This window comes from Nyctereutes procyonoides, unplaced genomic scaffold (assembly GCF_905146905.1).
Source record: "Nyctereutes procyonoides isolate TBG_1078 unplaced genomic scaffold, NYPRO_anot_genome, whole genome shotgun sequence".
Taxonomy (NCBI): Eukaryota; Metazoa; Chordata; class Mammalia; order Carnivora; family Canidae; genus Nyctereutes; species Nyctereutes procyonoides.
The window spans coordinates 8,930,532-8,944,693 of record NW_026575128.1 but is presented as its reverse complement, the minus strand read 5'-3'; the positions used below and the strand labels follow the sequence as shown (position 1 = coordinate 8,944,693).

Sequence of the window (14,162 nt, the reverse complement as noted above, 5' to 3'; positions counted from 1 at the left end):
ATACAGCTTGAAATCCAGCATTGTGATGCCCCTTGGGCATGGGTTTTCTTTTTCTGATATTCACACACAGAGAGAGAGAGAGAGGCAGAGACATAGGCAGAGGGAGAAGCAGGCTCCATGCACCGGTAGCCCGACGTGGGATTCGATCCCGGGTCTCCAGGATCGTGCCCTGGGCCAAAGGCAGGCACCAAACCACTACGCCACCCAGGGATCCCCGGGTTTTCTTTTTCAAAATTCCTCTGGCTATTCGGAGTCTTTGCTGACTCCATACAAATCTTAAGATTATTTTTTCCAACTCTCTGAAGAAAGTCCATGGTATTTTGATAGGGATTGCACTGAACGTGTACAATGCCCCGGGTAGCATAGACATTTTCACAATGATCTATTAGCATGGAATGTTTTTCCATCTCATTACATCTTCAATTTCTTTCAGAAGTGTTCTGTAGTTTTTAGGGTATAGATCCTTTACCTCCTTGATCAGGTTTATTTCTAGGTATCTTATGCTTTTGGGTGCAATTGCAAATGGGATTGATCCCTTCATTTCTCCTTCTTCAGTCTCATTGTCAGGGTACAGTAATGCCACTGATTTCTGTGCATTGATTTTGTGTCCTGCCACATTGCTGAATTGCTCTATGAATTCTAGCAATCTTGGGGTGGAGTCTTTTGGGTTTTCTATGTACAGTATGTCATCTGCAAAGAGGGAGAGTCTGATTTCTTCTTTGAATGACTTTTATTTCTTTCTGTTGTCTGATTGTTGAGGCTAGGCTAGTACTATGTTGAATAGCAGTGGTGAGAGTGGACATCCCTGTCATGGTCCTAATCTTAGGAGAAATGCTCTCAGTGTCTCCCCATTGAGAATGATTTTGCGGGCAGCCCCGGTGGCACAGCGGTTTAGCACCGCCTGCAGCCCAGGGCGTGATCCTGGAGACCCGGAATCGAGTCCCACGTCAGGCTCTCTGCATGGAGCCTGCTTCTCCCTCTGCCTGTGTCTCTGCTTCTCTCTCTCTCTCTCTCTCTCTCTGCATCTCTATGAATAAATAAATAAAAAATCTTAAAAAAAAAAAAAGAGAGAGAGAGAATGATTTTGCTGTGGGCTTTTCATAGATGGCTTTTGTGATGCTGAGGAATGTTCCCTCTATCCCTGAACTCTGAAGAGTTTTGATCAGGAATGGATGCTGTATTTTGTAAAATGCTTTCTCTGCATCTACTGAGAGGATAATATGGTTCTTTTTTTTTTTCTCTTATTGATATGATATACCACGTTGACTGTTTTATAAGTGTTGAACCAGCCTTGCATCCCAGGGATAAATCCCACTTGGTCATGGTGAATAATCCTCTTAATGTACTGTTGGGTCCTATTGGCTAGTATCTTAGTGAGAATTTTTTCCATGTTCATTATGGGTATTGGTCTATGATTCTCCTGTTTGGTGGGGTCTTTGTCTGGTTTTGGTAGTAAATAGTCTTAATCATTAATTTCGTTTACTAGTTTACTTAAAAGCTTGGTTTTCATGAAGAACTTGCCTTTTCAGCATCCATGCTTTTTCTACTTCAAATTGTTAATATAATAAATTATGTTAACAGACTTCCTGATATTAAACCATTCTTAAACTCCTGAAATAAATCCTGCACAGTCATGGCATATAACCTTTTAATACACTATATATTCTACTTATTTATATTTTATTTAGACTTTTGCATCTATGTAAGACTAGTCTATACTTAGATTTTAATTTTTGTTTTTATTTTATTTAGATAATAAAGATAATTATCACTGAAGTTTAATGCCTTGGTAAATTTAAGAATATAGGGGCTTCTGGTTGGCTCAGTCAAAAGAACATGTGACTCTTATCTTGGGGTCCTGAGTTCAAGCCCCACATTGGGCATAGAACTTACTTGAAAAAAAAAAAAGGAATACAATTAAAAATGAGAGGATAAAAAACACTTATAAAAAGAGCTTTAGTTATTCCACTAAAATAAATTCCCATTTACCCAGAGTACTAGGACAGGAAGTGTGCTACCTAATGACTAAGTCAAGTTAATCAGAAACTTTTTTTTAACTGTTAAGAAACTGTTTATGTATGCTGTTAACACTACTGGAATCTCACAGAGGAGTAACGTTCAGGCAGTTCGAGACAGTTCTTAAAACACAGGGATCTCATTGCCAAGTTGTGTAAACAACCTGAATGTCTATCAACAGATAAAGATAAAAGTCGGTATACACATACAGTGGAATTTTATTCAGCCTTAAAAAAGAGAATTCTCCCATTTGCAATAACATGGATGGACCAAGAGGACATTTTGCTAAGTGAAAGAAAACACAGTAAGACAAATGCTAATAATCTCTCTTATATGTAGAATCTAAAATAGTCAAACTCATAGGAGCAGAGGTTAGAATGGTAACCAGAAGAGAGGGAAATGGGAGAGATTTTGGTCAAGGGATACAAAATTTCAGTGATATAAAATGAGTAAGGTCTGGTGATCTAATGTACAGCATGATGACTATAGGTAACACTACTATACTATATACCTAAAATTTACTAGGAAGATATATCCCAAGAGTTTTCACCACACACACAATAAAGGTAACCATGTGAGGTAACAGGTTGGTAATCACTTCACAATAATACATATATTAAAATATCAACTTGTGCAAGTTGTATTTATACATACAATAAAAAATGAAAATAAAAAAGCCCAGGGAACTTTTTTCCCCTTGCATGAGATTTTTTTTTTTATTATCTGTCAGTTGGTCCTCAGAATGTTTTTAATTGGAGTATAATTGAAACACACTATTATATTAGTTTCAGGTATACAACGTAAGTGATTCAACAACTCTGTATGTCATGCTATGCTCACAACCACAAGTATACCTACCATCTGTTATCACCAATAGTATTATAATACCATTGACTATATTCCCTATACTTGATTATAAGGGACTGATAAGGCTAAAGAGTTTCAAGAGGCTTTCCTAAAAAACTATTTCCTATTACTGGAATGCTAAAAATACAGTACTTAAGAGAGAGGGCAACCAGAAAGTAGTCAACAGTAATCTTATTACATCAGTTACAAGAATATATTCATATGCTAGAATTTTTTTAAGGCCTCAAATTGTGAAACCCCAACCTTAGGACTTCTGATCATTCCTTATCTTTCAAGCTGTTCCTTACCTTAACCAACCAAGCTGGGTCTGCCCCAACTCTGAGCTCAATCCTCTTATCAGAGTACAAACAAAAAATTCCAAAAAGAATTCTCGAGCATTTTTTGCTCTCATTTACTATTCCACCACTACCTCCTTAATATCCATCCTCTTTGTATCAGACTGAGAATTTGCTCATCCCTAGTATAACAAATGATGAATACTATACTGATAAGAACATACACAGAAAAACTAAACCCTCTCTAGTCATTTGGACTAATAATGGTAATTACTTTACTCCTCCTCCTTACATTCATACCAAAAAAATAACTACAAAAGGAACCACAGCCCTTAATAATTAATTCTAACTTATGAAAAAGATACGTGATTCCTAGCAGTTACCCAATCAGAAAGTGCCACAGGTTACCAATAATTTAGAGAAAAGAGAATAATGTTCTAAAACAGAGATGGGAAAAAAGATGCTCACAAAAAAACCTTGCAAACCTATGTATTAACTTGCATAACTGTATTTTACAACTTTAATTTACATTAAGAGTGAAAACTTGAGCCACATTTACTATGTGTAAGACCATTTCTATACTACATAAAAGGAGAACAGTAAGTCAATTACTCTATGAAACTTCATTTTATTTTCACATCACCTTCTGTCTGGCACAAATAACTATTTTATCCCCAAATACTAACATTTACGTACATGTCAGTGGGGGGAAATGTCTGAATTACCTTAAAGACAAGTATTTTTTCCTCTGTTCCACTTACCTTAGCCCAGTAGCGAAAGGCTAACACCAAGGGAGTAAAGACAGGTTCCATCTTGCCAAGGGCAGCAAGTAAATCAGTAGTGAGGCATGCCATATCATTTCCAGCACTCACTCTACAGAGCAAACCACTGTGAATGGGAAAGAAAAATTTCACTGTATTTATACCTTAAAAACCAGAATATACCAAATCCTATGGCTATCCTTTCTAAGTAACCATATTTTAATATCTAGGAATTCATAATAAAAATAAGAATTTTAATAAACTGAGAGCTAACTGAAAACTACAAATCATTTCATCACTAGAGTTCCATATAAAGATTTTTTAAATATTCACTTGTACTTCACAAATTTCAACTTCATTTAGTATTTAAATTCATCAAAAATTACAAAAGTAGCATTATGAGTCACTGAAATTTGTTTTATATCAAAGACATTGATTTCATCAACATCAAGTGGTACAACATACCTTCCCAGTTCATTCTTTTTGCTTTTGCACAGGATAGAAAGAAAAAATGAAATGAACTGACTAGTTATACTTCTTGACTCTAATTTTTTTCTATCCAAGCTTTCCTAATTTTATAGATACACTACTTTCAGATTAGAAAGAATACATATTAATCCACAGGTAATGCTTATATGTAAGTGAAAATAGGAGCTACCTTAAAGGGGTGACAGAATTCTAGTAGAGATATTTTGGTGGCAGGGAGAACAATCTGTGGTTCCACAAAGAGGCAATTTGACATGTGGTTACAAAAAAAGGAAACAAAACCACTAGAGGTCAGAATATTTCCATTCCAAATCTGACTTTACTCTAAATGATATGAATTTGGTCATATTTTATTCTTCCATGTCTCAATTTTTTAATTAGAAAGTAACAAAGTTGAATCCACAAATCCTTCTAACTTTGAATAAGAAAATATAGTACTCTTAAAATTTAAGATATACAGGTTAGTATTCAATAAAAGAACACTTAATTTTTTCTGTATTGTTTCCATATCTCCCACATTGATCTCAAATAGTATTATTTCAGTTTCCTTTTTCATAGGCACATTGCTCTCTCAGTCCTATAGACATCTGACTAGAAAGGCAAGATTAGTCTTCAATGACTCATTCAATTCACTGAACTAAAAACTAGATTCTAAAAAGCTGTGAGCTCCTTGAGAAGACAGGCTACTTCTTATGTTTGTATCCCTACAGCGAAGCATATAGTAAAAGTACTTAACATATAGTAAAAGTTCAATACTGTTGGGTGAATCAACTTGAGAAAAAAAATGAAGTTTTGCCTTACTGTGTTTCGTTTTTAACTGGTAGCTTTATGCTTTTAGTAAGCTTTTTTTTTAATAAATAGAAACTAGCCTAGTTATATTAATCCAAAGAGAAATCTAAAACAAAATTTTGTCTTGGAAATGTTCACTGCATACTTGGTTGGTGTTATTTCAAAAAAATATTTCTCTTCATTATTACCAACCTTTTCCGATCTTTGCATACCACAACAGGAACTTTGGCGTGAAAATCAGATTCCACATCTATATATAATACTAATAAAGAAAGAAAAATAAACAAGATAATGTCAACTTCTCTCAAATATTTACTCTACGGTAAACATTAAGAAATAGCTTCCTTCTAAAAATCATTCACATTGCTTCTGTGGGATAATACAGACTTATCATTATGAGCATCAACCCAACAGAATCTCTCTTACCTCTCTTGGGTGTCATTTGTTGTATATCACAAATCACAGGCACAATCCCAAATACTGTCCAAAAATTATAATCACCTTAAGAAGAAAGGACTTAACATCTCTAATAAGCATATAATTGAGTCAAAGTTATTAAACCTTCAGAAATATGGAAAACAACGAATACCACTTCTATTTTCAAAGGAGTCATAAAATAAGAATCAATAATTCTTTGACAATTTAGTTCTTTTATATTATCCATGAAGTAAAAGGCTAACTCCACTGTCCCCATTCCCTGTTAATATATGAAGAGTCTGCCCAAACAAAGCTCTTAAAGAAGAGGGTAAAGGCACACTCCAACTGAAATCTTTTTCTACATCTCCCATGCCATAAATGTCTAATCTAATAAAAACAGATGGGGTTTGATATTATTTCATTTGAAGTTTAAAGAAAACCTCTTAGTAGTAATTGTTGGAATTATTAATTTATTTAAAAAGATCATGTACTGGAGATTTACATGCCAGGAATTGCAATATGCACGGTGGATATGACAATGAGTAAGATACAAAGAGCTCAATTAAGGGTTTGAAAGACATATATAAACAAAATAATCCTGTAGATGACAGGATAGAGGTCTTAAAGGAGAACAATGAAGGCATAAAGGCAGCTGAATAGTATTCCACTATATACGTATATACCACATCATCTTTATCTATTCATCTGTCAATGGACATCTTGAGGGCACATGATATACTGAGCACTGGGTAGTGTATAAGACTGATGAATCACCAAACTCTACCTCTGAAACTAATAAACACTATATGTTAATTAATTGAATTTAAATTAAAAAAAATTTTTTTAAAGGTGTGGGGAGCCTGAGTGGCACAGTTGTTAAGCATCCAACTCTGGATTTCGGCTGAGATCATGAGCTCAGGGTCCTGGGATAGCCCCACATAACCCTCCAAGCTCAGTGAGGAATCTGCTTAAGATTCTCTCTCTTCCTCTCCTTCTGCCCCTCCCATTAGTGCTCTCTAATAAAATAAAATCTTAAAAAAAAAGAGAAAAGGTAATAAGTTTTTTAAAGATTTTATTTATTTATTCATGAGAGACACAGAGAGAGAAAGAGAGAGAGAGACACAGGCAGAGGGAGAAAAAGGCTCCATGCAGGAAGCCCAATATGGGACTCGATCCTCGGACTTGGGGATCACACCCTGAGCCAAAGGCAGAAGCTCAACCGCTGAGCCACCCAGGCATCTGGGTGGTAATAATTTTTTAATTAAACTGAATTTGTAAGCCCATATATGTGACTTACGATGATTCAGTCATGTATTTAAAATGTGTTTGCTAGGTTGATACTGTCCACGGATTCTAAAGAAGTAAAAGCTCTAGGGCACCCCCAGTGGCGCAGCGGTTTAGCACCGCCTGCAGCCCGGGGTCTGATCCTGGAAACTCAGGATCGAGTCCCGCGTCCGGCTCCCTGCATGGAGCCCGCTTCTCCCTCTGCCTGTGTCTCTGCTTCTCAGTCTCTCTCTCTGAATAAATAAATTAGGGATCCCTGGGTGGCGCAGTGGTTTAGCGCCTGCCTTTGGCCCAGGGCACAATCCTGGAGACCCGGGACTGAATCCCACGTCGGGCTCTCGGTGCATGGAGCCTGCTTCTCCCTCTGCCTATATCTCTGCCTCTCTCTCTCTCTCTCTCTCTCTCTCTCTATCATAAATAAATAAAAATTTAAAAAAAAAAATTAAAAAAAATACTTAAAAAAAAAGAAGTAAAAGCTCTAGATCTACCTCTTATCTGTAATATGCTTTAAAATTTTTATGCAATATGAAACAGTATTTATTAAGAAAGAAAATGATACTAAAAAAAATCCCTTTACAAGATTAACTGGATCAAATCATTCCCTTAATAGCTAAGGAAAATGGCCAACAAGAAGCTGACAAATAATGGAAAACTGACGGGGGGAGAGAGAGAGAAGGGAAGTTTAAAACAGACTATGAAGTCAATGACAGGGTAAGGCTAAGGTCAATAAGCTGTATCTTCTAAGTCAAACTGCAAATATTCTTGCCAGATATTTATGATTCATAAAATTAAGGTAACAATAGTAATAGCAATCATAGTAGCAAGACCTTAATAAGAAGTTATTATAAACTAAGCACTTCTAAACTGGCTTAGCCCACATCATTCTCACAACAATCTCCTTATCAAAAAGATACCATACACATATTGTGTCATTTTACAAATGAGAAAACTGAAGCATTAACCCTTATATAATTTATCAAAGGATATAATCAATAAGTCGGAGAACTAAAATTTAAGCCTAGAAAGTCTGGCCCGATCCTGAGCTCTTAAGACTTTACTTTTAACAAGAAAAGCAGTAACTTTTTTAAAAAAGGTATTTAATAATATTTAAAGTATTTAATAATATTTCATATTTACTTTAACAATATTCCATATTGTACTAAATGACCTAGGTCCTGGTTAGGACAACTGTCGTTTTAAAAAATTTTTATTTTAAAAAGTAGCTTTACCTATATGAATGTCCATTTTATACCAGAAGCAATCCAAACAAATAAGGCAGATATGATAAACTTTTAGAAGGTATGATTTGGTTAATGTAATATAAATGATGAGATTAGATTAATATTAAGTGAGGGGAAGAAAAGATATTTACTCAACGCGTGAACATATTTTTTCTCCAAGTCTCTTCCAAAATCATCCTTCATCAATGACCTAACGATTATAGGTGTTCTATCATTTATGCAAGGAATACCCATAATATTCAAAGCTAACATTTTTAAATTATCCGAAAGCAGTACTTTTTTTACATATCAACTTTAAATATACTTTTGATCTAATGACATATAAATTTTGTACCACACTTATTCAACAAGTACATAATAAGTACATGTAATATAATGACTCAAATATGCTATGAGTATTAGTTTAACTTGATTAGCCATATAGAAACATTACATGTACCCTTAAAGAATTTTCTTTAAAAAAACAAATTAAAAAAGAAACTCACCACTTTTTTTTAAAATCCCAAGCACTTGTATCAGAAGATCTGGATGATTCATCTAAAAGATTTCAAATTAAATCAATACACTGATTTCAAAGTTCAAGCTACAAACTTTAGAGAGAATTCAATTTCATTAAATAATTAGATAAAATCATGCTCTGTATCTTAAAGTAATAAAAAAAGGAAAGTGTTTTACTTTTTGTTAATGAACCTTGTTCATGGAAGTAGAATCAAATAATGTAATGCTATTATTCCATCAATATTCCTAGAATTAATAAGTTCTTAGTATGAGAAAAGATTCTGGAACTTCACAGCAAAACAAATGGGAAAGAAATTAGTTTACCCAATAACTGTTAAAGAGAAGTTGTTGAGAAAGGAAATTTAAGAGACACTGGTACTGCCAGCATTGTCAAGAGGCTGAGACATTACTTTAAATAACAAGCTTATCAAATGCTTAAATATGTACTTTGCTATTTTTTAAGTATTTTTTTTAATTTTTATTTATTTATGATAGTCACACAGAGAGAGAGAGAGAGAGAGGAAGAGACATAGGCAGAGGGAGAAGCAGGCTCCATGCACCGGGAGCCCGACGTGGGATTCAATCCCGGGTCTCCAGGATCGCGCCCTGGGCCAAAGGCAGGCGCTAAATCGCTGCGCCACCCAGGGATCCCCTATTTTTTAAGTATTTAATAATCATATACTAATCTTAAGTAAATGACCGTATCATATGAGAAATTAAAACATCAAATTTTCACATAAATGAAATGCTCTTTGGGATCCCTGGGTGGCACAGCGGTTTGGTGCCTGCCTTTGGCCCAGGGCGCGATCCTGGAGACCCGGGATCGAGTCCCACATCGGGCTCCCGGTGCATGGAGCCTGTTTCTCCCTCTGCCTATGTCTCTGCCCCTCTCTCTCTCTCTGTGACTATCATAAATTAAAAAAAAATTAAAAAAAAAATGAAATGCTCTTTGAGCATTAAAATTATTCAGAAAAACCGTAACACATGTCAACCGACTAATTGAAATGTTGCAAAGGTCAATAAATAATGTTAGCAGTGCTAGTTACTACTTATTTTAAAAGTACCCATAATGTACCACGCTACACAAATATGCCAATATACAGTATCTCATTTAATATAAAGTTACTATCCCTATCTTGGAAATTAAAAAACTTGTCTCAGAAAGGTCAAATAACTTGCTCATTGCAGCCAAGATTTGAATACAGATGTATGATTTCAAGGCTCTTTTACTTTCTATACTGCTTACTACGAGCAATAAATATTCAACATAATCAAACATATAGCATTTTCCTTTTTTACTGAATTCTTCTCTTTTCTTTTTCCTCTCCCTTATTTCTTTATTCCATCTATGTCTAACACCTAAGAGTTTCCAAAAGCAACCTTTAATTATGATAACACTCTACAAACCAGAATTTTATAGTCCCCCACACGTTCTAAAAAGATAATCAATTTAAAAATGCCAACTGCTAGTTAATCACATAGAAAAAGGTTTTTCTACTTACCCTGGGAGGAAATTTTATATCTATATTAACATCACTATTTTTCAGAGCAAATTTAGTAAGAGATGAGCCATACAACCTAAGTGAACACTCTGGAAATAAAAGAAAAAATATCAAAGCATGAAACAGAGTACAAATAGGGGAAATTTTAAAAAACAATGGTAGGAAAATTGCATTATTTTAATTCTGTGTCTTCCAATTCTTATTACAACATTTATAGAAGAATGACATCCTTTCTCTAACTGATCTAACAAAATAATAAAAATATTTCTCAGTTATGGGGTTCAGAGACAAGGAAGAAATTACTCATAAAAGTTCAGTGTTTAAACAAAATTTTAGAATAGTTCATTTAGAAATGACTAGAAGTTTAACATTTAATATGTAACAGGAAATAAAGTACTAACCTAGATATAGCTATTGTCATAAACTATCATTTATTTTTAATATTTCTATTTATGTAAGAGGTAAATGGTAAAGGGATCATAGACACTCAATGCCAACATTCTTTAAAACTACAAAGTGAGGAGATCCCTGGGTGGCTCAGCGGTTTAGCGCCTGCCTTTGGCCCAGGGTGCGATCCTGGAGTCCCGGGATCAAGTCCCACGTCAGGCTCCCAGCATGGAGCCTGCTTCTCCCTCCTCCTGTGTCTCTGCCTCTCTCTTTCTCTCTGTGTCTATCATAAATAAATTAATCTTTAAAAAAAAAAAAAACTACAAAGTGAAGCCTAGTCACTTAACAAAAAAACAAAATCCTGTGGCTTTGAAGGGTTCACAGAATAAAATATATAGAATAATAACATAGAACTTTTTCAGACTATTGAATATATTATTTTAAAAATCATAATAAGGCAAATTTTAAAAAGAGCTCATCAGAGAGAACAAGTTGAAAAATAACATGATTGGAACTATTCAGGCAGGCAGGTGCAGTTTCTTACAAAGTGTGAGTTCTTACTCATTTGTATATATAAAAGTCTACTTGTCAAGTTCACAAAAAGTCTGAAAGTCACTGAAGTCATTAAAATCATAAAAATTTCATTTATATTCTTAAAATAATAAATTATTTCTTTTTCTAAAAGCATCTTTTTTTTTAAAGTTTATTTAAGTAATCTCTACACCACATGTGGGGCTCTAGCCCACAACCTCAAGATCAAGATGCATACATTCTTCCAACTGAGCCAGACAGGTGCCCCAATAGCAAATTATTTCTGTATTTAATTTAAATTAGTATTCAATGTTTTTTAGATAGAAGCCACATTACAGAAATAAGAAAAATGAAACGTTTTCCATTTTTAAATTTCAATTTTATATTCTTTCTTATAAATCTCATAACAAGTGAACACTTTGTCAAGTGTTCAATATCCTTTTGGTGGTGAGAACTCTTATTAAATAGACATTTAAATTCAATATTGATGCAAAAAAAATCATAAGGGCTAAGCAAATATAATCTTTACATTAGTATCTACAATAAACCTGGCACAACTCCCCTTTATCCTCAAAACATAAGCTTTCTGTAAACAGCAGAGTCAAGAAGAAATAAAAGTGCAAATTTTACTTCTAACGATCCCACTTAATTTTTCCTCACCATCAGACAATAGGAATTTTTTTTTTAAGATTTTATTTATTTATTCATGAGAGACAGAGAGAGAGAGAGGGGCAGAGACACAGGCAGAGGGAGAAGCAGGCTCCAAGCAGGGAGCACAACATGGGACTCGATCCCGGGTCCCCAGGATCATGCCCTGGGCTGAAGGTAGCACTAAATGGCTGAGCCACCCGGGCTGCCCCAGACAATAGGAATCTTATTCAGTGACTACCTGGAATGTATATACTGAAAATAATGTAATTAAAATGTCCATTCAGAAGGCAAAGATATTAAAAAATAATATTAAATATGACCTTTAAGAAATTTTCCTGTAACTGACATTTTTAAATTTTTTCTTATTACAAAAATTATGTTATAATTCCCCGTTTTTCCCTTTCTGAAATATTTCCCAAAAAATCAGTTATAAAATAATTCATCTGCTTCTAAGATGGAGAAACGAAGAGAAAGGAAAACACTAAGAAATTTACACTAAGTTCAATAGAAGCAAGTGGAAGAGTTGTACAATTTTAAAAATTAAGCATAAAGTATATTTGTACCTGGTAAAAATGTTGTTATAACCTTTGACATTTCCTCCACAATTTCCTGACGGACTCTGAGGTCATCATCTGTGATTCCATGTTCTTTTGCTAATTCAATAACCGCAACACTTAAAGCAGCCAAGTGGGCAGGGGTAGGAGGTGGCAGAGAACGAAGCTCACTTTCTTCTTGTTTTTCCTATTAGTGTAACATTTAACAACATGAAAAATTTTTTTCTATCTTATTATCCTTATATTTAGGGTAGAAAGACTACAAAAATGTATTAACAAATATTCACCTTCTATGTGCCTGATTCAAGACACCTAGGATATGGAAATAAACAATACAAAAGAAATACCTACGTTTGTAAGTACTGGAAGATTGAGGGGTGCTTTGGGGCAGCTCCCATTAAACATTAAAAAAATAAAACTTGTTCTACTTTACTATCTGCATAAATTCTGAAATGCTACATCAAAGCCAAAATACTTTAAGTACAACACTTAGCTGATTATTTTGTGGATAATTTTGTTACAGAAAAGGAACTGTTTTATATGTAGTAGAAAGTCTTGAATCCTCTCTGATCTGCATATGGTATCATATTAAATGGTCACAGGAAAACATCCTAGACACTATCATCACATTTATTATACTGCCTACCATTTACATTTGATTTCTGTCATTTTACCCAATGCTAAGGTAAATGACTGTTCCCAAAAACGCTTGATTCTACTAAAAGTTTGAAAGCCAATTTAAACCAAAAAGCTAAAGAGGGACTGACTATACTATATATACATAATGATTTTTAAAGATTAAGTTTGTACTCTGATTTTTAAAAAACACATGTTAATTGTGAAAGTTACATAAAACAGTAAAATACAAAGTCATCCACTATCCAACATCATAGTATTTATATTTCAAAAAAAAAAAGATTTTATTTATTTGAAAGCGAGAGTGAGAGCGAGTAGGAGGAGGGGGGGCAAAGGGAGAAAGACTCCCCACTGAGCACGGAGCCCGAGGTGGGGCTTGATCCCAGGACTCCCTGAGATCATGACCTGAGCCAAAATCAAGAATCAAGTTAACCAACTGAGCCATCCAGACACCCCTTTATTTTTTACCATAACCGAGACCATACCATTTCCTTAATGTTATAATGACAGCATTTTTTATTATCACATTTCAGTCATAAGACATTCTCTTATTTTTTGAGACATAGCTCCCAACAGCTCTAAAAATCAAAAGTAGTTTGTTCTCTCTTCTCTACCCCCCACAATATAGTTAAAGATCTGGAATGCCTGGGTGGCTCAGCAGTTGAGCATCTGCCTTCAGCTCAGGGCCTGATCCCGGAGTCCCGGTGGAGTCCCACATCAGGCTTCCTGCATGGAGTCTGTATCTCCCTCTGCCTGTGACTCTGCCTCTCTGTGTGTGTGTGACTCTCATGAATACATAAAATCTTTATATAAAAAAAAAAAGACTTTGGTTTATTTCTAATTTTATGCATTGTTACCATATTCAGTCTCAACAGAAGTTTATCTAAGACACAGAAAATCAAACATGAGGGTAAAACAACCTTATTTTTATAAATTTCTATGAATACTTCTGCAATCTTAATTATAATCTAAATCTTGGCTGAGTAAAGTTTTCAGGGCTATTTTTTTAGGATCCAAGGTATTAATAGCAACACACTTAATAAAAACAATGATACAAGATTAACATGCAACACAACTATTTTATATACGCAGAAATACCAAAAAATGCTCTGAATTATATTGCTAGATTTTCATGGAAATAAAAAGATAAAAGACAATCAATGAACATACTCCTCTATCTATGCTATTTTTTAAAAAAATATTTTATTTATTTATTCATGAGAGACACGGGGGGGGCGGGAGGCAAAGATGTAGGTAGAGGGAGAAA

The 14,162-nt window shown here is 34.5% G+C and overlaps 1 protein-coding gene across 10 annotated transcripts in view; it reads right to left on the bottom strand.

Moving 5' to 3' along the window:
- TUT4 (terminal uridylyl transferase 4) overlaps nucleotides 1-14,162 on the bottom strand; it is a 114,431-nt gene that overhangs the window by 51,118 nt on the left and 49,151 nt on the right. For all 10 annotated transcript variants that reach the window (XM_055341731.1, XM_055341735.1, XM_055341733.1 and 7 more), the window contains 5 exons: nucleotides 12,269-12,446; nucleotides 10,137-10,225; nucleotides 8,622-8,673; nucleotides 5,387-5,456; nucleotides 3,920-4,046 (listed from right to left, as the gene is read on the bottom strand). In XM_055341731.1, coding sequence (XP_055197706.1) covers nucleotides 3,920-4,046; nucleotides 5,387-5,456; nucleotides 8,622-8,673; nucleotides 10,137-10,225; nucleotides 12,269-12,446 — 516 coding nt within the window. The remainder of the gene's footprint in view (nucleotides 1-3,919; nucleotides 4,047-5,386; nucleotides 5,457-8,621; nucleotides 8,674-10,136; nucleotides 10,226-12,268; nucleotides 12,447-14,162) is intronic.